The 26730-nt window shown below is 48.6% G+C and overlaps 5 protein-coding genes across 5 annotated transcripts; 3 read left to right on the top strand and 2 right to left on the bottom strand.

Moving 5' to 3' along the window:
• Positions 1-2452: 2452 nt before the first annotated feature.
• On the bottom strand, positions 2453-4667 carry KU70 (ATP-dependent DNA helicase II subunit 1; the record flags this gene model as incomplete). Its single annotated transcript, XM_049250144.1, has 6 exons — positions 2453-2560; positions 2611-2823; positions 2887-2990; positions 3042-3885; positions 3942-4553; positions 4602-4667. 6 exons carry the CDS (start codon positions 4665-4667, stop codon positions 2453-2455), a joined length of 1947 nt encoding a protein of 648 aa, XP_049111304.1.
• Positions 4668-5126: 459 nt separating this feature from the next.
• Positions 5127-6344, top strand: HEM15 (ferrochelatase hem15; the record flags this gene model as incomplete). The annotated part of the gene is made up of 3 exons (XM_049250143.1): positions 5127-5195; positions 5250-5832; positions 5887-6344. The coding sequence occupies 3 exons, from the start codon at positions 5127-5129 to the stop codon at positions 6342-6344; spliced, it is 1110 nt and encodes a 369-aa protein (XP_049111303.1).
• Positions 6345-7160: 816 nt separating this feature from the next.
• Positions 7161-8939, top strand: LOZ57_001049 (uncharacterized protein; the record flags this gene model as incomplete). Its single annotated transcript, XM_049250142.1, has 3 exons — positions 7161-7292; positions 7360-8812; positions 8869-8939. The coding sequence occupies 3 exons, from the start codon at positions 7161-7163 to the stop codon at positions 8937-8939; spliced, it is 1656 nt and encodes a 551-aa protein (XP_049111302.1).
• Positions 8940-11985: 3046 nt separating this feature from the next.
• On the top strand, positions 11986-14604 carry LOZ57_001048 (uncharacterized protein; the record flags this gene model as incomplete). The annotated part of the gene is made up of 1 exon (XM_049250141.1): positions 11986-14604. The coding sequence occupies one exon, from the start codon at positions 11986-11988 to the stop codon at positions 14602-14604; it is 2619 nt and encodes an 872-aa protein (XP_049111301.1).
• A 3013-nt stretch (positions 14605-17617) lies between these two features.
• On the bottom strand, positions 17618-20767 carry LOZ57_001047 (uncharacterized protein; the record flags this gene model as incomplete). The annotated part of the gene is made up of 4 exons (XM_049250140.1): positions 17618-20025; positions 20082-20300; positions 20356-20427; positions 20482-20767. 4 exons carry the CDS (start codon positions 20765-20767, stop codon positions 17618-17620), a joined length of 2985 nt encoding a protein of 994 aa, XP_049111300.1.
• Between the last annotated feature and the right edge of the window lie 5963 nt (positions 20768-26730).

Here is a 26730-nt window from a genome sequence, read left to right as displayed (position 1 = left end):
GGCGAAATATTTCATTTTAACCGAATATTCTTGATATCCTCCAGGAGAAACACTCGGGGCGGTTCAGCGTCGGGGCTCGAAAAGGATATTCCCACGACCTATATCCACCGTATTCGGCGTAAAACCCACCAGGTGCGTCGCGAGACACAGAGACAGTAGATAATAGAAAATAAATTAAAAACGAAGGGCGAATCCCGATGGTGAGCAACCTGGGTTGTTTCGCATCCAAGACGCGTTATTGGGTGTTTTGTCGCGGGACAGTGTTAGTTTGTTGCCAACACACACAAGGTGCCAACTGGCCCGCACGACACCTCAATAACAAAAGGGGAAAATAGGAAAGATAGGTAAGTAAAAGAATGACTGATCACCCACACTGCACAGCTGCATACCAAAATGCAGCGGGCCGAATAGCACACAGGCCACAGCAATTGCACAGCTAGGGCGGGGACGGAGAGAGAAGAGAAGAAGAGCGACGAGGCGGAAATTGCCAGTTTAGGCTGGCGCTGAAATTACCGCCCCGGTACCGTACGGACGCGGTCTCAGGAGCAAAAACAAGCGGTGCTTGTCGCCCTAGCAGCACCGAGAAAAACGCAGAAACACAGATAATACGCCGGTAAGTAAGCCGCTGGTCTGTGGATTCAAGCTCTAGCTTCGGATTCCAGCAACCCTCCGAGGTTAAAGACACTTGCAGCGGCTCGTCGTCAGGTCGGCTTCAAACATACAATCAGTATTGGTACCGTTTCACAGACCGGTGACTAAGCATGTAAGGTTGATCCTCCTCATCCATCGTTCTAGTCAGCATCATCGAAGATTCCACGGCGCCGCAGTTTCAGCCCTGGCTGCACCCAAAATTGATGATCAGTACTGGCATTGTTGGTGCTTCATGCAAAGGCTAAACCCTCGACTTCTTGAAACAACCGTCCCCCGGGTACCGCGGCTATTTTCATGTGATTTTTTGGGCAGGTTTGCTGCGGATTGAAATACTTCGGGAGTATAAGGTCCTCTTTTACTGCCGCTACCAAAGCATTGACTCCCGTCAACAGACCACCCATTGCCTCTATGTGGCCGGTGGAGCCAACCTTACTTTCTCCAAAACCCAATTATAAAGAACTAAATATCGTTCCTCCCGCCTAGCTCGTCACTGAGTCTTTGAACTCCTCCCCCCTCAGTATCCTGATTAATTGAAAGGTTGCCTCCTAGATATTTATACCATGGTATACCGACGGATCACCACAAGATTGTTTTCAACAACAAATCTTACCGTCTTAAAAGGCATTCTAGAATATCGGCTGGCTCCTTTATCGACAATCAAAAACCCATTGCGATGACAAGGATTTGAATCGTCATGCCTGTCAGTTAAGGCTCCTTTATGCACTCCAAAATGCCACTAGCCTTTAGGTGTATTGTCAACTCTATGATATACGTGCTATCGAAGGGGTAGTCCCCAGGGTTAATATGCTATGCGACTCAATATTCAGTGTCGACTCTGCCTACTCCGTACTCTGATTAAGAACAGTGAAATTTTCATGGCATCTCTAACAAGAGTCACCTCATCTTAAAGACGCTCCCACTCTCCACACAACCTAGCAAGCCGAATCCGATGGCTACTATCGCTAAGCTCCACAGCATCGCATCCTGTGAATGTTGAAATTTCCCAAGCTGGTGTGCGATGCCGCGGTCACATCCAAAACCTTCTTGTTGACTTTCAGATTGATCACATAACTATGCCAAGAAAGGCACATGCCGAGCTACAGCTAACAGAAGTGACTCGCCAATTGCAAACCTGCAGATATACAAGGATTGTTGTCGTAGCTGTGTATTTATGCATTGTTTACCCATATACCTGGTCAATTGGGAAGATTAAAATACTTTTGAATCACGGATTCGTCCTTGGATCTCTCCAATGTTCCTATCTTCTTGAGTGACATCCACTCAAATAAGTATATCAGCTTTCAATGATATTTATAGCTATTTTTCAGACTTGATAAGAACAGATTATGTAGAAAAGATGTTAAGAGTAGATCATAGTTCATGAATATTTTCATACTTACTGGAATGCATTATGCCTTGACTAGCTAAGCTAGTGATTGAGTTATATACCGTAAGCACCCAGGTCTTCAACCAGGGAGAATGTTCCATTTATGAAAAATCATCTATACCAAAAGCTCCAGCCCACAGGGTTATCAGAAATTTGTGTTTCCAGAAGTATGATCGAATTAATTTCAATACCAATCTATTGACCATCTACTGATCAATAGAATAGAGAAACAATAGGCCCAGTCTGGTAGTTCAACCCCTGACAGTCATTCATTAGAGAACCACAGAATCAATTCTCCCCATCCAACCAACATCCATGATATCCCAAAAGGACCAAAAATAAATGGTCGGACGCCTCAATACAATTCTAAAACAGAACTTAAAATTGATATTACCTGAGTCATAGGAGCTTGATTCACCTACTCCCCAAAAACATCTGAATTCTGTCAATTAGATCCGCTTTTTTACCAGCCCCCGAAAGATCTTGACCTAGCAAATACTCCTTCAGAACTGCCACTGTAAGCTATACTACTTGTTAGTCTCGCATCTCAAGTAGGGACTCATAATCCAAACCTTGTTCAAATTTCCTTCTTCATAATGCAACTTCACTACATCAGCTGCGGGACCATCAGTTTTTACTCTCTTTGTAGTTCTCTCGGTGGAATTATCCCTTTTGCTAGGTGCAGGCCGTTTTACCAAGGTTGATGTAGCGGGCTGCCGTCGCTCAAGCAGGCGGTAATGAATTTCTAGTTCTTGTCCCCAAGCTATCACATCTTCGCCAACACGCTGGTTTTATGGGTTAGAAAGGTAAGCCATAGAGATATCAACCTAAAACGCGGATAAACAAACCTTGTGAATTTGTTTGTACTTAGGAATTGTTTTATCTTCAGGTATTTCTGGAAGGTCTTCGTCAAGGGCCAATGCTTGAAGAATACGGTAATGCCATTGTAGTGCTATGAATGGTCAGGGATATAAGAAGAAGAAAATAGATAGAGAACACTCACAAGGGTTCGGGTATTTCAAGGGATCATAGCGGGCCTTGGGAAGTTTTAGCATTTCTATGACAGCTCTCATTTTGTCTATTAAGGTTTCCGGTGCGACAATGTTATGTGTTTCTGGATTTTGGCGTATATCATCTGCGAAAGGCAATGGTAGAATCCACATTCCCGGAGGCATTACTTGTGTGCCATTATCATCCAGCTTCTCTGTGCCTGGAATCATTGCCGCCATAACAGGGGCTGCGTTTTTTCGGGGAATGAACCACACAAGTGCGTATTTTTCTTTCTTTAACAAAGTCTGCTGCAATGCCGAAAAGACTCGGGTGGAGCCAACAAAAACTTCCTCGGAAGGGTATATAAAGGTAGGATGCTTGGTGGAAGCCCAGATTGGAAGTGATGACATTGGGCGGAATCCAATAACACGGATAACAGGGTCGCCAAAGTTCCTCAGCGTGCTCTGCTCCTCCTGCGTGAATGAAATATGATCACCTCCGAATTTATAAGCCTTTCTGATTTCCCATTTTTCTACCTCACGGGCCGAGTCGTCCGCAAGTTGTGTTGTTACTCCCTTAGCTATCTGAGGTGTCTCATCCCCAAGCCATACGAAGCAGCTTCTAGCCGGCTCTTGCCGTTTAAATATAAGAAATCCTGTTACAGATATACTGAAACCGGGGCCAATCTCCAAAGAAACATTGGAGAATAAAGCACGACGGGGGACCGATTTTGACTTGATCGAAGATAGCAGGCTATTTAATATTGATATTCCGTCTGCACCACTAGTGGTAGTTGATGACATGTGAGAATTGTCAGGTGCCTCTGGATCAGTAGAAGAGGATCTATATATAATATCCTAGGGATATATGTCAGCAGAAGACGGAATGTACCACGATGATGGTATAAACATACGTCGTAGAACTTCGACATATTAAAGTCCGAGTCAGGTTTTGAGATAGGAAACAATTCAATAGTAACACCAAGATCATATAAATCCTTAGCGCGCACCGTCGCAGCGGATCGTAATGCCTTGTTCTGCGAGTGCGGGTTGTCATTGTCTGTTACAATAAACAGCCGTCTTGACGAAAAATTCGGGGCTTTGGTAGTGAATATTTGGTTAGCGCAGAATAGAACATTGGCCATGGATACAGGCTCCTCTGATTGGACTAGGACTTCTGCAGCTCTATCTTCGTCTTCCACTAATGCCCTCAGTTCTTTAACGTCTGATGCAGCCGGAACATCCAAGTCTGTGAAAAGGTAACAGTGGGGATACGGGAGACTTCCTCTCCCATGTTCATCGTCGTTATAAAACTTTGAAGTCTTTGTTCCATATAACAAGACACCAATCATGTCCCGTGGGTTGGATATAATGCGCTGCTGCATCAGGTGATAGGCGCATTTCAGTGCGGCAGTGGCCGGAGATTCCGGGGGCGCCTTTTTCGAGGTTGAGTACGGAGATAGTGTTAGCATAGATTCGCTAACTTCAATAGCAAATAGAACGGCATCTTTGACAGTTTTATAGCCCTGAATGGATCAGCCATACAGCTTCAAAAGAACGTCAGGCGCTCTTACAGTGTCGTCGATCTCATCCTCCTCTTCAAGAACATCATCCTCACGAGTATAACCCCCCTCGGCCATTGTCAAAATGATTCGTTTCCAACCTGTGCAAAGACAAGGGCGTCTTCCCACTCTGGAGCCTAGTCCACCACGCGTGATGAGGTAATCCAAGAACGCGTCTGATGACGCCAAATCACATGACCGAACTGACATCCCGCGTCGTCTGATTGGACAGGGGAGTAACGGAGCTGAGTATGAGAAGCCGGAATTCAAACGGCTGGAAAACATGATAAATGCACACTATTTCAATCGAGAACACCGTTAAATGAAACCAGTCTTCTGAGATAAGTCGTCTCATTTTTTATTTGAACTTCAGTGATGGCGTTGCCCAAATCGATGTCAAGATTTTGCCAGCGGGAGCTGGGCGAGATATGGCGGACTTCGAGCCGGACAAATAGTCATATTCAGAGATGGCGTGGAATGGCGACGGCAGTGCCACCGGTGACACAGAATTCAGTCGGAGCTCAAGGCCCTACGGCGATGGTCTTTTTAAATATGGGCGGGCCGTCGACTACGGCCGAAGTTGGCGACTTCTTGAGCAGGCTTTTTGTATGCTATTCCGAATTGCTTCATACCTAATACTATGCTTACTATTTTTTCCAGGCAGATGGTGACTTAATACCTCTCGGCCGCCTTCAATCATATCTTGGCCCGCTGATCTCTCGTCGACGAACGCCGAAGATCCAAAAACAATATGCAGAAATTGGCGGAGGGTCTCCAATCAGAAAATGGTCCGAATACCAGTGCGAGGAGATGTGCAAGATACTTGATAGAATATCACCGGAAACCGCGCCGCATAAGCCATATGTCGCGTTCCGGTATGCTGCCCCATTAACTGAAGAGATGTATGCCCGGCTCCTCGATGACGGCTTCGGAAGAGGGAACGGCGGTCGGGCAGTAGCGTTCACGCAATACCCCCAGTATTCCTGCTCGACGACAGGCAGTTCGCTGAATGAATTATGGAAATGGAGAAACCGACTAGAAGGAAAACGTGGCAATGACGGCGTAGAGCCTGCTGGCGCTATACAATGGAGTGTGATTGATCGGTGGCCGACACACCCCGGTTTAGTGGAGGCCTTCGCACAGAACATCGAGGCACAGTTGAAGACATACCCCGAGGAACGAAGGCACGATGTTGTTCTCCTTTTCTCGGCACATAGCTTACCGATGAGTGTTGTGAACAGAGGTATTCTCTATACCACTCTACGTCTAAAACCTGGGGACTGACTTATAATTACAGGGGACCCATATCCCTCAGAGGTAGCGGCTACAGTCCATGCAGTCATGCAAAGACTCAAGTTTTCGAATCCATATCGCCTCTGCTGGCAATCTCAAGTTGGGCCGTCGGCCTGGCTGGGAGCACAAACCAGCCACACGGTAGAAAACTATGTCAAGCGTGGGCAAACGGATCTTTTACTGATCCCCATTGCATTCACCAGCGACCATATTGAAACGCTGTATGAATTAGACTTAGAAGTCATCAAAGATGCTGACTCTCCAGGCGTGAAACGCGTGGAGAGTTTGAATGGCCATCCCGTCTTTATTGAAGGACTGGCAAACCTCGCAGCACAGCATCTGCGCAGTGGCGATAACTGTTCGCGACAAATGACTCTGAGATGCCAGGGGTGCACGAGCGACCGGTGTCTGCATCAAAAGAAGTTCTTTGGCGGGTCGCAGTACGGGGATCTTGTACAATAGCTGAATAGGTTCTACGATGGGATGGGCTTCAAGGTTGGCTTTAGGCCATAGATATTATTAGCGATATAACTACCACAGAATAGAAATATGACATAACTCATGCAGGCCTAGCCCGCTCGTATTCGCCGCAAGGATGCCAGGCGTGAGACGACAGTGAACCTGCATGGTGTTGGGCCGAAGCAGAACTGTGACAGGGGAACTCAGGGCTGCTGGAGATTCTAGCCGTGTTCGCCTGCTCGCGACACGTTTCTGGCGCATATCAGGCCGCCGCAGGAGCTGGAGAAGCCTCGTCGACGCCGTGCGGGTCGAATCGAGACAGCACACACCATCCGCGAGCCATTGTTAGTCCTGCAATAAGCAGAATAAGCCCGATGACATCGCCTGAGGCGAGCTGGCGCCGACGTGGAACGCGGACCGGCCAGCCGAGCAAAACGCAAAACGAGACATCCCAGCGGAACTAAGTTGACAGATGAGCAAGTTTTTTCTCAGCTCGAAATCCGCGACGGCGATTAATAATTCAGCAGCAATGATGAGGATCCCGCGGGCTCAGGCATTCTTATTTCGCGCCTCAACGCTGCTTTCTCACGCCGGTCGCGGCGTATCGTGGTCTTGGAGCTTGTGAAATCTGGATTTTTCTTTATCGCAGAACCCACCTTCACGAAGCTTAACTATTAAAGCTTGTGGGCGACCGTGAGTGATCAGATGGCGTCCGACTCGGCTCGCGGGCGGCGGCAGAGCACGAATGCTTCGGCCCGCCCTGTTGACAGCAGGCCGTCCTTCGACTCTCACCGTGGCTTTGCAGGCAGCCGAGACAGCATGGCGCAAACCCGTGTCGACGAACGCTCTGCGCTGCTCGCATCCGCCCAGCCGACCATCAACGGCGACGAACCGGCCAAATACGTTGCGGGAGCCGGCTTTGCAGGCCTGCCCTGGTGGAAGCGGCCGTCCGTGAGCTACCTGAGACGCTCCGCTGCCCGGAAGTTGAACTACATAGCTGATGAACCCAATCATCTAGATCTACTGGGTCATCCCGCCGCTGCTCCCATTCACTATCGCGTTCGGCGGCGTTGCCGTCCCCAAAATCAACCTGATCCTAACCTTGATCTGTCGAGATTATCTGTCCGAGCGTGCGGCGTTGGATCCTACATTTACCTACCTGCCCGTGGTATTTGGCGCAGATAACGAGCAATGCCGCATCCCGGAAGTCCAAGCGCTGGTCTCAAGATTCCAGCTGATGTTGAATCTGATTGCGGGGGCCCTGGCTGCCATTGCGAGCCCAAAACTAGGAGTGCTTTCCGATGGCTACGGGAGGACAAAGATCATCGCACTGGCTACCTTCGGTACCTTGTTGGGTGAGGTTGTGACGGTCATGGTGGCCGCTCGCCCTGACGTCTTTTCTCTGAACTTCCTCCTTCTTGGAGCTACATTTGATGGCCTTTTTGGATCAGTCACTACCGCAGTAGCTCTCACCCAGTCGTACGCTGCAGACTGTGTGGCCCCAGAGCGCCGAAACGTCGCCTTTGGCTACTTTCATGGCGTGTTGTTCAGTGGCATCGCGCTTGGCCCGTTTATTGCCGGCTACCTGATCAAACTAACGAACAACGTGCTCATAGTGTTCTATTCCGTTCTGGCATGCCAAGTACTGTTTCTAGTTTCTATGTCTTTGATCGTTCCTGAATCCCTTTCCAAGCAGAACCAGGAATCCAACCGGCAAAAACGCAATATACGGCTATTTGATGCCAGCGCTGTGCGGTGGAAGTCATGGAGAAATCTCAACCCACTGAGTCTTCTAAGGCCGCTTTCGATTCTTTTTCCTCGGGAAGATCGAACAAGGCCGTCGGTGCCCGGAGAGAAAAAGAAACTACGGGATGTGCGAAGGAATTTGATTATCTTATCGGCTATCGACACGTCAATATTTGGTGTCGCCATGAGCACAATGGGTGTGCTGATCATCTACGCGGAATACATGTTTGGCTGGGGCAACTTCCAATCAAGTATGCTGGTGTCCATGACCAGCACCGTGCGAGTCGCCATTCTTCTTGCCATTCTTCCAACCCTCACCCGACTCTTTCGCAAATCTGCCTCTAAGAATAAACACAAGGAGGGCTCTGATATGCTGGACATTGTCATCATTAGGATATCAGTTTTGTTTGATATGCTCGGCTATTTAGGGTACTGTCTCGTCCGCTCTGGCCCCCTGTTGATGCTCTCTGGTGCCACGGCAGCAATGGGTGCGATGGCATCGCCAACACTTCAGTCATCCCTCACAAAACATGTTCCTGCCGAACAAACAGGGCAACTTCTGGGTGCTATTGGGTTGCTCCACGCCCTTGCGCGGGTCGTTGCACCGACAATATTCAATATGATATACAGTTTGACAGTACGCACCGTCCCACAAACTGTTTTTATTTGCTTGTCCGGGTTGATATTCGTTGCGTTTATATCGTCTTGGTTCCTAAAGCCGCACGGTTCGTACCCAACCAACATTCACTCTCATATGCCTTATTTATTAACTTGAATACAGTATTCTTGCAAGATGCACCAAGCAGCACAGTTGAGCCAGAAGACTTAGAAGACGTCACCAATGTTATTTGATACCTCGACTCTTTACTCTACCGCCACGAATGATGATGTGAGATGCCATAGTTTTTGCAATTATTCATGCATATATTGCTCTTTGTTTAAACGAAGCATGATTTTGTTTACTTCTACCGGAAAATGTGGCATATGTTGGACGGCGCAATGGTGTACATGTCTATTTTCGCATTTCTCCTTACATATTTTTTGGGCATGATGTATCCATATATTTGACAATTATCTGCATTTATTGCTTTTAGTGTTTTGCTATGCATATGTGACAAAGCTTTAACTGGAATCAAAGCACTTTTATCGCAGGAGAGATTCAACAGGGAAACAGTACACGATACATGATAGGCGGCAAAGCTTTGAAGCTAAGGCTCGATGAAACCCTAATAGTGCATTTACTTTTGAGAAGTGAATTGCTGAAATATGAGTCAAAATTAATGCGTCCCTCCAGCCTCCAATTCAGCTTATTAGTACGAGCCGGCTGAGACGTACACTGGCCTTCTTCATAATGTCACCCTGGCACGAGAGAGGGCTAGGTGTGACAAGGGCAAAAGCCACCAAGGGACATTGAAACGATTGGTCCGCCCGTGCATACAAGAAGTTGTTGCCGCTGGTGGTTTTTATGGGGCCAGCATTGTCCCATGCACAGCGGATCCGCACCGGGGCACGCAGATATTCCCCACCCCTGCAAAAGTCAGCGGTACGATACATTATTGGGCAGTGAGAAAAGTTTTGCTCTTGAAGAAACAGAACACGGGTGACAAGCTTCCAGCCCCCGGGATCAGAACAGGAATAATCTCCTTTCGATCAGCGTGACGGGGTACAATAATGAACCTCCACTTTAGGGGCGGCGTGATTTGCCGACGATCAGCCTTCATGAATATGGCAGCTTGCTGATTTCGAGCATCTCCGCTCCCGTTATAACTCTGCCATGCGATGTTGCGGCTATTATTACAGCGTTGTTTGACTGTCTATTTCCAACTGTCATTCGGGTTGATGGCACTCTCCCAGCCATGCTATTTTCCTGATGGCAGCCTTGCGAACCTAGATGTCCCTTGTTCAACGGGCCAATCCACTTTTTGCTGTCGATATAACGACATTTGTCTGAGCAATGGCGTTTGCATAAACGCCGGACACCAGCCGTATACTATATCGCGAGGAACCTGCACCGACCGCAGCTGGAAATCGGACCGATGCCCATCAGCTTGTCGCGGGCCCAGGTTTCGGCAAAACGGCGGCATTTCCATCATCAATGCCCAATACGACAAGCGAGCGACATATTGTTGCGACGGCGTTGTTACGAATGGATCGACCGTTGGGTGCGTCAACGGCGAAGACCCGTTCCCACTGAATGACGGGGACGTGATCTTTGGCCATGCTGCTCTCTCAAACGTCATCTCCTCGACTCCAGCAACGCAGAGCACTCCCAGCCCAACCGCCGTATCAACCACCTCTTTATCGAACACCGAAACTAGTCCAGCATCATCATCAATACCCAGTACCGACGGGTCCTCGTTGTCAAACTCTCGGAATATTGCTATTGGCGTGGGAGTTGGTGTGCCATTGGCTGCAATTGCACTCGCTGCGCTCTGGTGGGTTTCATATGAACGAAGAAAACATCGGCGTTATATCGAACAGGAGCAGGCTGGATATGGCACGGGGGGTCGCGTGACATCCGAGACCAAAAACTACAATTCAGACAAGATGCGGCGGCCGGCGGCAGAGCTCAGCACAGGGGAAGCAGTCGTTCCGGAACTAGATGACAGGCGAGGATAATGCTGAAACTAGCTATCACAGCATGTGCGCATTCTGTATGCGGAATATGCCCTCCACACGAGATGGCCGACCTCAAAACATTGTGCATTCGTACATAATTATAATTTCACGATAATATTCTGTATCAAGACTTAAATATAACTGCGTCTTCTTACCCATGAACCGGAATGGCGGTTCTTGCAACTGCCCTTGAGTGTATTCTCGTATATTAGCGCATCGACACCAACATGTAACTATCTAATTCTGCATCCTTAAAGACTGAGAACACGGGGCAGGGATCAGCTACCCTGGTTGGTCCGGATTGTACGGAAAGAGCTGCAGGTACACATACACCCATCTCAGCCTGTATTGTAAAAAAGAAAGAAAGAAAGAAAAGAGGGGCGCAGACTATGTTTATTCCTGATAGAGAATAAGCGAAACGGGGTAAATATACAGCGACTTTATTCTCTTTAAAAATTGTCAACGCAGCCCGTCCAGGCATGCCGTAATTCATTTACCTTATCAGGGTAAATAGGTTTGCTTGAGCCATATTCTCTGTTCCAAAGTAAATATCAAACACAAAGTGTTGGCCTTCTTTTAAACAACCCTCATATCTTCTTACTCAGCAGCACAGCGATGATGGTGCTCTTCTATTTCAGTCAACATGGCAGGTCTGACGATCGAAGCTCTTCGCCTCCAGAAAAGCTATAGCACGCAAAACATGGGATTTAAGCAGGAATTATACCAGCGAAAAGTCGGATTTGGAATGCATTGAGTATCCAAGACGCTTGTTGAGGTATCATTATCTCCGTATGCCGGGATTGCAGCTTAAAATATCCAAGGTAGGAAGCCCATATAAATACTCCTTTAAGGGAGGTATGCACCTCTACTCTTTAGTAAACCAGACTTCAATTCTAGTTCCGGGAGTGACTGCGGATTTGGGCTAGATTTAGCTATTCTTAAAGAACATGACTAGGATACCGAAATAGGAGGACTTTGATGCAGTCATGTCTGGGTGGATATGTGTACGGAGTACTCCGTATCGTGCACAGCACCAACGGGTGGGATGAGTTGGCGGTCTGGAGTGTGGGATTCGGAATATCTCGGATAATAGTTCTACCGAGCTTCCATCAACACCTGCCCGGGTGGTTTTATGTAGTCAATCCGGCGAAAAGCAAAAATCTCACGATTCGCCAACAGCGGTGCCGACTACCAGCTTCGTCTGCACGCCAATGCCGGCGCTATTTTTCGATGCGGCGCAAAATATGCACTCTTGATCGACCCTTTGACCTTCCACGGAATGTTCACTCGCCCTGTGCCCGGACCTTCCCTCTGCCTACGAAGAGCGCCTGGTGCGGTACGACGCTTAGCATTAGCCGGCTCGACCGTCGGAGCTGTAGGGAGTGTTGTCACGGTTGGCACCATTACCTACGAAATTAATCGGCGGATTGGATCCGCGGAATGCCTTCTGGAGAGCAAACGAAGCTTAAGCGCAACATGTCCAAACTACAATATGCAAGCAAGGCGGGCAACGCTCAACCGCATTATGGAAGCGGCAGAATCGGGGGAATATCTGGATACCGAATCCTTCAGACCAGAATATACCAGAGAAGCCGCTAACAAAGAAGCCCCGCCGCGTATAGATGAATTGGATAGAAACAGGGAGACTGGGACCAAGCGCTTGAGTCCCAGGGAAAGAAACACTCTGGACGATTCTTTGTCTTGGATTCAGACTCTCGGGTCCTTGAAGGTGGAACGAAATGTTCGGATACCACCCGTTGGCCAGCCCATGATAGCGGAGGATAATTTCAGTGCCCTATTAAGCGAACTGCAATCTAAAGAACAGGCCGGGACCCAGGTGAAAAGGCACAACCATGATTCATCTGATACGAACCGCTCAAACCACTGCCACACAAAACGATCAGGAACTGAGGGATCAATACAAAGGCTCGTTGACGCGAGCAAATTCATGACAGCCGCTCAGCGATTTCTAACTTACATCCAGCCATCGCCTGATGTATCTGAAAATGCCAAAGATATTTGCTTTCGGTTATTCAATGAGACCATAAATGCTGGTCATTTTAATCTTGCTTATCGTCTTTATGAATGGATGGATTTTGCCCTCACCTTATCTCAGGAGTCCTGGGAGGCGATGATTCATGCTTTGGGTACTCAGTGGAAGCGAGAAGCGGTGGTTGAGATTTACCTTAAACATTCCGAGACATTTGATATTTCAGAACAACTTCGGCCTCTGGTGTTAACGAGTTTACTCCACAGCCTCCGACTAGAAGACGCCAAACAGTTCGTATTTCGCTTTTTGAAGGACGACAAACTGTGTAGTCTGTGCAATGTATACATTCTTGGTCTCTGGAAGAAAACCGGCGACATTGAACTAGTTAAGGCTCAATTCGATGCATCGACAACAATGTTGAGACAAAACAAAATAGAACTTTCGCGACCTTTTTTCAGTGGTATGTTGGAAGCTTTGGTTGAGGCAGATGATCCAAAATCCATAGTGCATTTGATAGAAGATATGAAGGCTCGATACGACCATAGTCCTCCTGGTCGACTACTAAGCAAAATGGCACGTCAGCAAGCTTTGAAATTCGAATGGGAGGAAGTGTTTCGCATTCTCGAAAAACTCCACGAACTTCACAATGGGTCAAGATATATGCTGCAAACTTTCCACCGAGTCTTCTTGGAATTTTCAGCGGTGCATTCTGGCCCTAAAATCCGCGATTTTTTCTTTCGTGGCATTGAAAACTTTGGTATCATTCCCGATAACATCTTTTTTAATCACATCGTACGGACCTATCTCCAAAAAGGTACCACGGAAATGATGGTTGAACTTATAAAAACCGCCGAAGACGGCAATTGGCCCGTCACATTAGATAAAGAAAAACTTCTAAAGCTGGCGGAGTCACAGCACAGACGTATATGGACCCCCCCAAGTATCTGGGAGATGAGTAGGTTATTTGGACGTCTTCATAGAAGGCAGAGAGTCCCAAATGTTACCATCCGCGAAAAGCCAAATAACCTTTTGAGGGGCAAACCGTACGATTTCCAATCCCGCCCTTCGACCTTTGATTATGCTGTCCCTCTTGAAGAGCATCTAATATACCACATAGAGCAAGGTTCGCCGGGTGTGGCAGTAGGGCGCTTTCAAGAAATTAGGCTGCTAGGCAGAAAAGTGAGCACGCTAGAGTTAAATTTAGCAGTCACTGCCATGATTCTTCGGGATCGATCCATTTTGGAAGCAAAACACACCCTCGAAACTGATATGGATGCGTTAGTAATGCTCGATAACACAGCTCTACTTCCCTTTTTTAAACGGATATTAAGTTACAGCAATGACATCTCAGAAGAGGAGGCACTAGCACTAGGGATATCTAATTTTTACGATATTCTTGTTCAGGAAGCCAGACCTATCAACAACCGGGTATTAGTCACAACTTGTGCTAGCTTAATAGCAGAAAATCGACCGAAAGATGCCTTAAGACTTATGCGATTCGCCTGCAACCATGATAATGCGCCAAGGAAGCTCGATGCTAAGACGGTCAGGATGGTTGCGAATGCCTCTGCTGATATCGGTCACCTCGGTGGAATACATTGGTCCATTATGGCAGCGTTACGGAGGGAGTTGCCCTCAACTGTGCCTCTTGTGGCTGATATTTATACCATTATTGAGAACCTTCGCAGCAGTTTAGCCGCTCCGAACATGGAGTACACAGCAGCAGACCGAGAATTAGTTGAATACTTGGTTTCTTTGGTCCGTGTTTTTCAGCCTCTGCAACAACATGGGGACGATCTGAAAATGCTCTGTACCCCCGATGGGGAACTTTTGTCCAGAAGACTTGAATCATGGTCAGATATTCCACAATTGGCCAAAGCGCTTGTGAATATCGATGACGACCCTTGATTTCTGGTGTTTTGAATAATTTTCTTGCATGAGCGGTGTAGAATTATACATTTTTCGTCGGCCCTGGCGTTCCTACGGTGTTTTAATTGGGCTATAAAACCATGTCTCCAAACACATATTTCGATGTACTATATATTCAACTTACGTTTTGATGCATTAAGAGTTCGGATGCACCTCACTCCCCATGATACTGCAGAGTATGGCTTTAACATAACCCGCCAGCATGTTAGATGGGATGGTTATGTTAACCAAAAATAGTTCAAATTTTTGATCCTATGATAATATGCAAGTATGTTTGTACATACATACGTCAGGTGTGATTTCTAGAAATTAATTCTTCTCCTAAAAGGGGGGTTAGGGTTCTGTAGCCTATGAACGCAGTACGGAGTAGTCGAAAACTCGAAGCACTTCTGTCAAATGAGGAATATATCTTCTATGTATATATGTACGCATATTTAAGTTAAACCAATACTAAACGTTAAACAAACTCGATTTCTAGCTATTTGGAATAGTATATGGTGTAGTTAAAGAGCGAGACGAAGCGTAACTCTTAGAGCATGTGGAAGTTCGTCTTCAATCGTTTGTGTCTTAACACTTGTATTCAACTGTTTTAACAGCTTCGATCTTAGGTACCTTTGGAGGAGTCCTAACCCAGAGGACTTTGCTAAGGTACTTTCACACAGCGGGACCCGTTCTGCATGCTGATACAGACCTGAGAGTGTCGCAAATATATCACCACAAGTAGGACAAAGATAAGGGAATAAAGAATCATTGCCGATAGTATAAAATCGTTTTATCCAAGGGCGAAAAGCAAGTTCGTTAAGAATCTCTTTGTTTACTTGGCTGCTACACGATCTCCCGGATTCCATGTGGATTAACATTGCTGAAAAGCTGGAAAATCGTCGGTCATTGCACCCGTAGCATATCATCGTTGCGGGCTGGTGAGCAATTTTGTGCTGCGGAAAGACAAGCAGATCAGTATTTAGGCGCATTAAAAAGAATTTAAATATATAAGACTGCCTACCATGCGACTATTATTTTCGTTTCTGAAGCTTCTATCGCAGATTGAGCACCAATAGCGACTAGTGCTTTTGTGCTCATCAACTTTGGATATCGACCCAGGTCCTGAGCACCTCGAGGAAGGGTCGGAATGATGTACCGCAGAATGGACATATAGGTCGGATGAAGTCCAAAAATATACACTGCAGTCGGTGCACGGGTGGTGATGCGTGCGAACATGATTCCTTAGTAAGGATTGGTCAGAGTAATCGTCCTCGCATAAGCGACAAATATTGTGGGACGAAGAGAAGCGCCTGTGCTGGCCTATGGCAGACTCGTCTCGAAATGCACGGCGACAAGTAGTACACCATGGGTGTCGAGGCGTGTCCTTACAGTGCTGTCTGAGAGCGCGGAGGGAATAGCAGGTCTTAGAGCAAAAGCCGCATGTATACTCGACACCAAGGGCATCGTGTAGCTTCAGATAGGGGCCGAGACGGCGCATTGCGATGAGAGGGCGTAAAACGCAGCTGGAGTGATGGCATGCCAAATGCACAGCAGCAATCCTCGCCGCTTTCCCCCTCGTTGTCTCCCCTGATCGTCAACTAAATTGGTTTGGAGGTTTAGGGTTAGCTAGTTAGCCGGTTGTCCGGTAGCGCCAAGCCAAGCTAGCCATCCACGTGGAAAACCACGGTGGCGGGTCGGTCATGCTGACATAATACAGCGCCTTCATGTGGGGCAATTATTGCATTGGGAAATATCCCGCATCTATGTAACGTCATCTTACCTCAGGGGAGTTGTCTGAGCTCTGCTTTCAATTTATTCAAATACTCTATCAGAATACCTGAATATGCCTTCACGGGTGTGATAAGCTTGAGGTCGTTGTATGTTCCGGATAAAAAAATTAAATAAAATAAAAAGATTCGCACAAAGATACTCTCAGTTCAGAATTTTTTTTAATGCCTGATAAGAAACCCGTAGGTTAGCTAGCACTTAATACGAGACCCGCAGAATTTGAATCAAGTTCTGTTCAATCGATTCGACTTCATAAATAAACTACTCCGTCAAAGCACAAGCATGAGGAGCCAGAACCATGAAGACGAGGCACGTAGAGCAGGCAAATTTTCAACATCCTTTCAAATTGCAACATTGCACCAAAGCGGTGGCGGTTCATGTAGCAAACAAAACGCCAACCCGGGATAAATCTTTATACTTGCACAAATTTTGGACTCGATAAGGTAGAATCAAAGAGAAAAAAAAACTCGCTGGGGGCAAAGAGGCCATGCAATTCTTTATACCACTGAAAAGTCAAATCCTGAGCCCAAAGTTGGGGTAGAAAAGAAAAAAAAAAAACAACAAATACAGGCGAGGGTACGGATGGGTATTCAACATGCTGATGCCGAAAAAGGAATTTCGAATACAACGGTATCTGTCTGGACAACTAAAACAAGTCGTCGCCAGGAAAAAGGGTCAACAAACGATATCATCAAGACATTCCAGGCCTGAATTCCAAAGAGTTTTTTTTGTGGAAAACGAAGAACATCGAAGCATCACCAATATGGGAATTTGAACCTATCATCAAACGGAAAGAAATATGTCTTAGAATCTATACCAGAATTCCCGGAACAAAGTTGTTTTTCTATTTTCGTTTTCCCTGAAATCAAGGGAAATATAGACCTATTATGATCAAACCTGTAGACAGCAGCTTTTATTCGATGGCCGAAAACATTCGGCAAAACCAATATGATCAAGACAGCCATTCAGAGACGACACAAGTCCACATAATTGGCCCCCATTAAACACCAGTCCATATGGAGAGCATCTTAAGCGAAAAGCGGCGTTACTTTGTAAGTGCGGATACCAAATAACAGCCGTTTTCTACCTTAGTTACGACTCATTTGTAGGAGTCCCGCATAATTTGCCCTCTATAAGTGGACGGAATGCACACTCCAAGTATGCACGGGCCTTTGAACAACAATGAGCTGTTCCCTATGGAATGCTGTTCATAGTGGAAATTTCAGCCTCCTTTTTTCATTGATTCGTCTGTTGACAAAGAATCTACTCGTGTCTTGAAATCATTTTGCTCTGTCAAGGTTTTGGGTCCTTTTTTACTTCTCCGCTTCGTAGTTTGCCAGACATTTGTAGCAGGAACATGATGTCCGTTAGTAGAGCCGATGTGTAAAGGAATTACACCATTAACCTTTCGGTTATACTCGGCTTGCTTTTCTGCAGAATCCCCATTAGTGTGGGTGGAGGCGTGTACCTTGTTTTTAGGCTTGAAAGAGGCGTTATTAGCACTTTCCCAGTCGAAACTATGGATAGTGTGTTTCACTGTAGGTGAAAGAACGCGCGACTCCTTCTCTGAGGTCGGAAGAGCATTGATAAGTTGTGTAGGATGGTCTTTGGGAGATCCGTTTGTATGAATAGCGGAGAGCTGGTCATCTACGGGGTATAGATATTGGGTTCCACGATACTGGCTGATATCTGCATTTCCAGATGTGTCCGGAATGTAACTTGGGTCAGACAGCTGGAATCTCTGTAGACGCTCCGATAACGTTTCTACCCTGCCCATATGGCCCGTAGCAGCAAGATCATTGTGATCTAAACCAGACCCCCATCCATTGACATGACCAGAATTCTGACAGCCCTGCTGAGCTTCAAAGCTGCTACCAAATAGATCATCGTAAGAACCTCGTTCGTGAAGGCCCTGCGATAGAGTATCTGGGGTGGTTCTAGGTGTGTCGTACACCCTTTCAGCTGACGACGATGTGCTGAAATCAGTCATAAATTGATCAGTTGAATGGTTGCACATCGAATTTCGTTGTTCGCTAGGAGGGATCGAGCCATCTATAATTAATGGGCCACAGTCAGGCATAGTTTGCGATCGGTTCAGTCGTGGAACTTGAGGAAATTGCGATGTTGCTTTCAAGTGAGTGAGATGCTCGGGGGAATTGTTGGACGGATCCGGTGGGGCTGGATAGGGTCTATATTCAGGAGAATTGTTCAGGTAACCAGGAACCATAAGCCCTGGTAAAGGCGACACCAAGTGGTTCTGATACGGCCTAGGAATTTGAACAGTGTCACCAACGTAATAACCAACGTATTCTGAAGCAAGATTTTCGTCAATCGAGGTTGACCTTGAGATGGGGACGCCATTTGGTACGTAGGCATCCCCTTCAGCTGCGGTACGCTGAGAGAATTCAGGAGATCGCCGTAAACCCATATCCTGCGGCATCACAGGATGATAAACTGGAATAGTTGGGATAATGGCAGATGGTAAAGGACGAGGAGGCTGCGACTGGGTCCGCAACCCTCGCGGAGAGGTGGCAGCAACTGAAGATCGGCGGTGATTGCGCCGCGAATCGGGTACGGCGGAAGGTAAAGAGGGCGATGGAGGGTTCGTGTTTGTTCCTTGAACCACAGGTAAAGTAACAGGGATAGAGTTGAAAAATACATTCTGTCGAATAGGAGCGGTTAGAGGGGGTTGATTTAGAGAACCCGACCGGTTTCTCTGATGCTCATCCGGTGGCAGAGGTTCATTTTGCGGAAGAGGAAATTGTAAGTACGGCTGTCTGATTAAAGTTGGCGGTTGTCTACCAGTCATAAGTGCTTGGTTTTGTAACTGTAATCGAAGTTCATGCTCTTGGGCTTGGAGGATTTGAATTCGCTGATAAAGATGATCGTGAAGAATATTTTGTGCTTGTTGAGCTTGAAGCGCGATATCAGCAGTAAAGCTAGGGTTCGCAGGTCTGGAATTGTTCCTGTTGGCTGCGTTGGAAGCTCGGCGACCGATACTGTTGGGACCGCGGTTGTAATGACTGGCATGCCGACCACCTCGTCCACCACCTCTGCCACCACGCGAAGGACCAGCAGGCATAGGGGTCAGAATCGCCCGAGGCTGTGGTGCGGGCCGTTCCCAAGTCCGCTCTTCTTCGGGAGGATACTCGTATTGTTCGCAACACCTTTTTAGATCGCCCTTGCAAAGTGCTTCGAAAGCTCGGCGAAGTTCAAGGTGAAGACCACGAAAAGACGTGTCATCGGCCGTATTTCCCAAATTTCTCGACGTATTGAAAGGTTCCTCGACACATAACCGATTATTTTGTAAAAGGTGCCAGCCCTTTTTTTCTTTCGATATAAGCTTTCCTTCACGGACGGAAATCACATTTTTCTCGTAATCGAGTTCATATCCGTAATATCGAAAGAATTGGAATAGAAGCTCTCCCAGAGTCGACTTGTTTTCTTTTCCGAACCCGGCAAGAGTCTCCAAGTCATCGTCAAAAGAAGGCGAGGGATTTCCCTTCCCTTGAACTTTCTGCTTATCGATAGCACGTTGTTGCAAGCTTGGAAGGATCGGGGGAGATTGCGTTTGGAGAAAATTCACGATTAAACATATCCATGTATACGAACTTAGAGTTCCACCAAGGGCTGTTATGATTAGCAAATGATCCTTCGACGATAAGGGGTAGAGGGAAAAGTCATACCGGCATCGTTCAAAATCCGTCGTTTTGTCCAATATTTGATAGCCATTGCTAACGGCCTTACCCTTTCGTCGGCATCGACATAGGTACGAATCATCCGGGTGTTTTCTAGAGCTAAGGTGTTGTTGACATTCATATCGCATGCAACTTGAAGCTCTGGGTCCCATATTTTTACTATGGGCACCTTTGCGTGGGAAACGCAAACCACACGTTCCATGCCATCTGCGTATATATTAGGCGATAGGAACTCTTGATCATGAGTAAGGGATTCACTCACTGTTTGCAAGGAACTCGGCTAGGAGACAAACTTGTTCCAGTTCTTTAAAAGGGGTAGTTATGCAAATATCCACTGCATAAGAAGGTCAGCATTATAAATTTTCAACCCCAGTAGAGGCGCATGTACCATCAGAGTCGCTCGAACAGAGCTTATTCCCAGACGATCCAAAAACATGCACTTGTATGTCATTCCCGGGCCACTTCGTGTTAAGGAGGCTCTCGAGTTTCTGAACGAATTTCTTTCTTCGTTCTTCACTCTCTTGTGAAGGCAGTAGAGTATTGTATAACTCATTCATATCTGATGTTAGTTTCCGCTCCTCTTCCGAACCGAGCACTTCCTGCTGCGGAGAGAGCTCTTCGGGTAACAAATCAGCACCCAATGAGTATGGCATCCGCCTTCTGAAATGAGACATGGCAGTCTCATATTTACAGCCTCCATATTGCTTTCGGTGGGGTAAAATATGGTTGTATTCAGAATGGGCGGAATGAGGCGAACCGCGACTGCGATTGGGCGAGGGGGATCTGGAGCGGGATCGGGACGAGAATCGAAGGCTATGAAAAGGCGTAGCGGGAACCGAGTTTGATTGGGGAGCGGCGTGGGTAGGAAGGATAGGTAAATGCTGCGGCGAAATTTCGGCTGGTACGGGCCACGACATATTTGTCGACGTCTCAGACTTTATCGGTGAGCTGTCACCTTCAGTGTGAGAAGATACGGCATCCCCATAAACCTCCGCTCCCATGAGGCACCCCCAACGTTGTCACACAACGCTGAAGAAGGAGCGGCCAAGGTAGTTTCCAGTCAACCGTGGGTGCCAAGAACGCGAACTTCGCCGTCAGGGTTCTCTAAGCAGGTGGCCCGAATTCCAGAGTAGTGTATATTGTCCGATTAAGGAAAAAAAGACTCGATAGGAGCGGTCTGGAGCTCTGTCGGGAGTGAAGGTGGACGACGAGGCGCCTAAACGAACCATGCCATAAAGGCCGAGTAAGTACAATCCATCACGAAGGCAAAGTTGACGATCCAAACGCAAGAGAGAAGGAAGAGTGAACTCCAGATAAAAAAAATAGGGGGGAACAGAAGGATTGTGCGAAGTGAAGAGTTGTAGTCTCACCGACGTCTCCTTATCGACTACGGTGGAGCGAGGGAATTTTGGCGGAGGCTCGAGGAATGGGGGGGGATTACCTTGCCAAAGTGTCCTCAGAGAGGCGGGTTTCCAGAAGAGATGGAATGGCAGATGGCGGTGCAGCCCGCAATGAAGCTGTCCGGGTTAACAATAGTGTCCACGCCGTGCGTATGGATTTTTGATGTTACATCCAATGCAGAACACGAGAGGTTGAACAGAAGGGGGGGATCTGTGACCAGCGAGCAGAACCACACACTGCAGGCGGGTGATGCAGACAGGAGAAGACGACGATGCAGGGCGATAAGACAACTCCTAGCCAACAGAGGGGAACCAGATGGTGAATTGGTTGTGCGGAGGATAGGAGGTGCAGAAGATAGTTTGCCGCTGGGTTGACGGTGGTCTCAATTAGGGAGGCCGTGAAGAAAACCAAGAGGGCGATCCCCAGCACCCCGAGGGGACAGTCGTATTGTTACCGCCCTGGTACGCGGCTGCCACCGACGCCGTCGCCGGCTCGCTGGGCTGAGCTAAGCGGTACGGTACGGCGGTCGTATTGACCCCGACGCAGCACCACCACCAGCGCAAGACACTCACTCTCTCCCACCCATCCACACACACCCACTACAGGCGGCTAGTAAGGGCGCTGCAGCAGCATCTTCTTGGTCTGCTCTCTGCCTGACTGCTCCTGGGCCGCGCGGTTCTCAACTGTTGCTGCTCTGTTCGCGCCGCCAAGGCCTGCCCTTCATCCAGCGTCCATACGATATGCCCATGGGGTATAGGCGTTTACTGACCGGGGGGCACTGTGTGGCTACGCTCTGCTACGTAAAAAAGGGGGGTGCTCGAACAGAAGGTAATATTACTCTGATTGGCACCAATATCACCTGCGTGTTATCCAGACGAAGGTTTTCCGGGTGGGATGTGCGTCTTGAGTCACGGCTCTAGAGGGATAAAAAGCAACACCTGCGCCGTAAACTACACCGTAAATTGTGCCGTGCTGCAATCTCCAATCGACTGGATGATAGCGAAGGTTTGGCCGGGATGCCAGTCGTCGTCGCCCTATCCCATTCTTTTTCCTTCTCTGCGGCGTTGGTAGTGGTGGAGGGCCAGCTGGCCGCGCTATGCGGCCAGGAAAGGGCGTTAGTTCCTATGCAAGGCGGAGGTTTCCCACCAGAGAGTCGTTGGTAGCCAAGTTATGTCCTGCCCAGTCTGCTCCCCGCATCCCGCCTGTCTGCTCGTGTTGGGACTGTATATATGTATGCTGGTGTGTACCGAGTCGATGGGTTGGTAGGCGCCGGTTCCTCTAAAGCTGCTCAGCGACGAGAGGCAGACGCCGTTCGCCTACGCTGCTCACCTCCTACAGCTGGCCCCCAAAGCCTACCTCCACATCGTCGCTCCCGGGCGCGCTGCAACAGCTGTTCTTATTGCCGTTCGCAGGAACAACCATAATGAGAGGAAGGCCAGAGCGCTTGGCCCGCGAACCGCCGACGCTGGCCCTGTTCCACGGGATTCTCCCCACGGGCGTCGCTCCATGGGACATGTGGCACATCCTAGCAGTCGCAGCACGCACGCTTTTCCCTTTTCTTTTTTCCCCTCTTGTCATTTTGCTGAGTTTCGCGCTCGGTTAAAACTGACAAATGGCCTATGAACCTCCAGCCCGCCGGCGGACGTTTTCAGGCGTGTCACATGTTCTGGAGGCCAATCACGCCTGGGCGGCTGTGGTGGTGAAACTTCCTCCTCGTTTCCACCAAGCAGTTGCTGGAGCTTCCAGACACCAGCCGCCGTTTGACCTGCTGCTGGCCAGGGTCTGCTTTCGAGCTGGGCCGTTGTGGGCATTATTGTTATCACCGCCACTGAGCTTCCTCGCCCGGGAACCCTTTTGCCTCTTGCGGCGGCTCGCCGGTCGTTCGAAGAACAAAGCCCGTCGTGAGACAGCAAGGGTCGGATAGCTGTGTGCCCCCTCGCCCGATCCATAGGCACTCACTCATCTACTCCGTATATCGCTTCCCTTCATCGAGAGGCTTTTCAAACAGACGGGATCCATCTTGCGAACCAGGAGTTGGGCTGGCGCTGCCCAGCTTACCGTACCCGCCAGCGACTACGGTTACTGGTTCTCACAGTTCCATGATGGTTTCATGGTTTGTATTCCGGCCGCATGGAGCTGTGGCTTCGCGGTCCATTGGATGGCCTTTTTCCTCGGCTGCATGAGGCATAAGGCTGGGGTGCAGCTCGTCGACTTCGCGACACTTACTAGTTAGACCTCGGGAGTCCCCAACCGTGGAATCTGGATTGCCTTTATCGAACGAACCCTCACTTACTCCGATGCATTTGGAATAGAGTTTGACTACCGGGCTGAAAACATGTCCTTCCACACCATGGTTATGTATACAGACGCGCAGGCAGAACAATGAATGTGCCACACAATAGAAATTTAGCCTCTGCGAAGCTTCAAGGTCGCGCGAATTACCATTGCATGTCTGTATCATCCTGCCATCCGGCAAAAATGTTGCTATGTAACCTCATCCAATGCCAATTAGCTGCATTCATGCTCACTCTGGACGTCTTGGTCTACAGATTCTTTTCATTTTCGTCCCCCAAAGGCCGCCTAGATTGCGATTGCTATTTTTAATTCTTCTCGCATCTCCGAATCTTGTATCTTCCAAGATATCTAGACATATATTACACCGCCCTCTTACCCCTCGCGTAGAGGTTCTCCTAATCTGTGGGGGGCAATAACGTCCCAGTCGAAAGAGTTCAAAGCACGGAGACATACATCTCATATCAATACAGCCACAGCTGTATTCGACAAGGTTTTGGAGGCACATTGCCTATAACAGGGTATTTGGCGCCAATAAGAAATGGTAATGGGTTAAGTTAAGATATGATCACGAGAAGCTAAGAACTCTCTAGTTTCTTTGACTATCGCCGGCAGAGGCAAGTCACATAGGCCTTCCTAAAGGCGTTGCATTGGGGACAATTTCGAGATGAGGGGCTGATGAGACTTTGGGCCATTGAGAGCTGTAGAAGCCGCCAGACAATAGCTAAGGCAAAGCCGTTGTTGTGCATGTTTTCTAAGGTAGATAGCTATATGTATGTATGTCCATATGTTTGACTATTGAATGGTTTGTTGAACCGCATTCTACCAGAAGTTTGCTCGAACGGTATTTGTCATTCTGGAAGTGAAGACAGGCAGTGGAGTTCAAATTCGCCGCTAGTGCAAGGTACTCAGGACCACACAGCCTCGGTAGGTACACTGGCCCCGAAGTACAATTTCCATACAGAGTACTCAACATAGAAATCCAACCCATCCGGGAAAGTACTGACAATTTTTCATCTTCACATCTGGTCCTTAGCTAGGAATATACCCACTCAAAAGCATCTGTGATCTGCCTCCCCGTGACTATGGGTTATGTTGGAGAATTCCACACTGGAGTGATGCAGACAACGTGACCTTGGTGGCTTTCCCAGTCTCTCTTGCACTCTGTCGTGCGGAGAGAGTACTTCACCAGATGGCACCAAAATAAACGAAGAGGGGGAAAATACCCATCCCATCGCGATCTGCATTTCCGCCTGCAGGCTTGGAGGACCAGAAAGACAAGGATGTCTTCCCGCTTGCCTTTTTTTCTGCATCTTCTGGAAGCAAGATGGAAGGGTTGCAAGCAAGTCATAGTGGCGGCAGGGAGTGGGGACCCGCGTCAGGCATCAGACCTGCGAGGTGGGGGGAGGAACTCTGAGAATGTTTGCGCGTCGGACAAAGTCCAGACCGCTTCAAGTCGCCTGCCCTGGTGGACATGCTTTGGGGGCAACTTTGAACAAGAGCACAGTTAACAACAGAGTGCATGCTGAGGAATCAGATGCCAGCAGTTTGAGGTGGGGGAGAAAAGGCCAAAGTGAACGCTGAGAAGGGCATCCTGTCTATGTGTATGTGTGTCTGGGGAGCACCTTTTCTTCTTGTTGTCTCTGGAGGATGAAATCCAGAAACACTTGGGGGTCTTGGGCGACAGGCTCGTGTGTCTCTGGGCTCTGGACACCGTTTGTCGTTGACTCCAGCCGCTGAAGGTCGAGAAAGCCATGGGGCGGGCAAGATGTTACCTTGGGGGGAGTTATCCCCTGTGCAACAAGGGCCATCCCCGCTAGCCATTCGAAAGTGACGCTTCCAGCCGATCATCATCATTATTATTGCTGGCGTGCAGATTAATAAAATAAATGGGCATACATACGGAGTACCATGTTCGCTCAACAAAACAAGAATAACCATCGCGCGGGCGCTAGTTGGCAGGGCGAAAACCCGATCCTCCGCGGGTGCTTCGCGGCCAAGCGCCGTGGCAAGACGACCAGCGGCATGATGGATGGGCCTTGGGGGTCTCCAAGCCCTGCTAATTTCGAATCCGAGGAGCGAATGCTGCTAATAGTGGGCTCTAATATTAGTACTGGCCACCATTCGACAGTCGACACTCCGTCACGGCTTGGGCCTTGGGGGGCGTGCGGGCGAGGAGCGGAGGCAGCGTACCTACGGAGTAGAGAGCGCGGATTCACTGCCACCGGCGTTAATATTAATATTTGGTCAGGATTGCCATCCAGGCAGACGAGGCACGAGGCACGCGCCGACACGTCATTTCTCGCAATCAAGGCACAATTGCATCCTCCGGCTGGCGATGGGCGAGCTTGATCCATATCGAGATCGGTCGCTCCACCCGCCAGCACCCCAAACGAGCTGCGAGGCCAGGCGCTGTTGCCGGGCTCTTAGAGCGCAACGCAAGCACAGCACTCTGCACCCCAGACTTGTGTTCAGCAGCGCCGCCGCCTCTCCGCGGACCTGACTCGAGCGCTTCATCGTCTGACCGCGAAGGGTTGCGACGTTAGCGTGCACCCGCAGCTTGGCGAAATTACACCAACATAACTCCCAACTAGCTAGGCAGTTAGGTTGGCTCGGGTCTCGCACGACTCGCTCTCTGCCCGCCTCGCTGGCTCGACGAGAGGCAGCAGCACAGTGCAGCGGAGCCCACGCCCGCAGCCGCGCGCATCGGGCGTCTCTGGCAGCGTGAGGACCGCCGGCATCCACGCACCTTGCGAAGCATCAGCGCTGGCCAGGGGGGTCCTGGATGCATGTAATGCATGTATGTAAGGTCGTATGTATGGGACGGACGGCGTAACTTCCCAGCGCGTATTTGTCAGCACCTGTCCTGCCGCATCGCCGAGCCTGGCGGCGTCACAAACGGTACCGTACGGCCGCCGGAGTAAGTTGCTGGGGGGCTCCATCC

Source organism: Ophidiomyces ophidiicola (assembly GCF_022830035.1).
Source record: "Ophidiomyces ophidiicola strain CBS 122913 chromosome Unknown scaffold_2, whole genome shotgun sequence".
NCBI classification, from domain to species: Eukaryota; Fungi; Ascomycota; class Eurotiomycetes; order Onygenales; family Onygenaceae; genus Ophidiomyces; species Ophidiomyces ophidiicola.
This window is presented reverse-complemented; position numbering and strand designations above follow the sequence as displayed.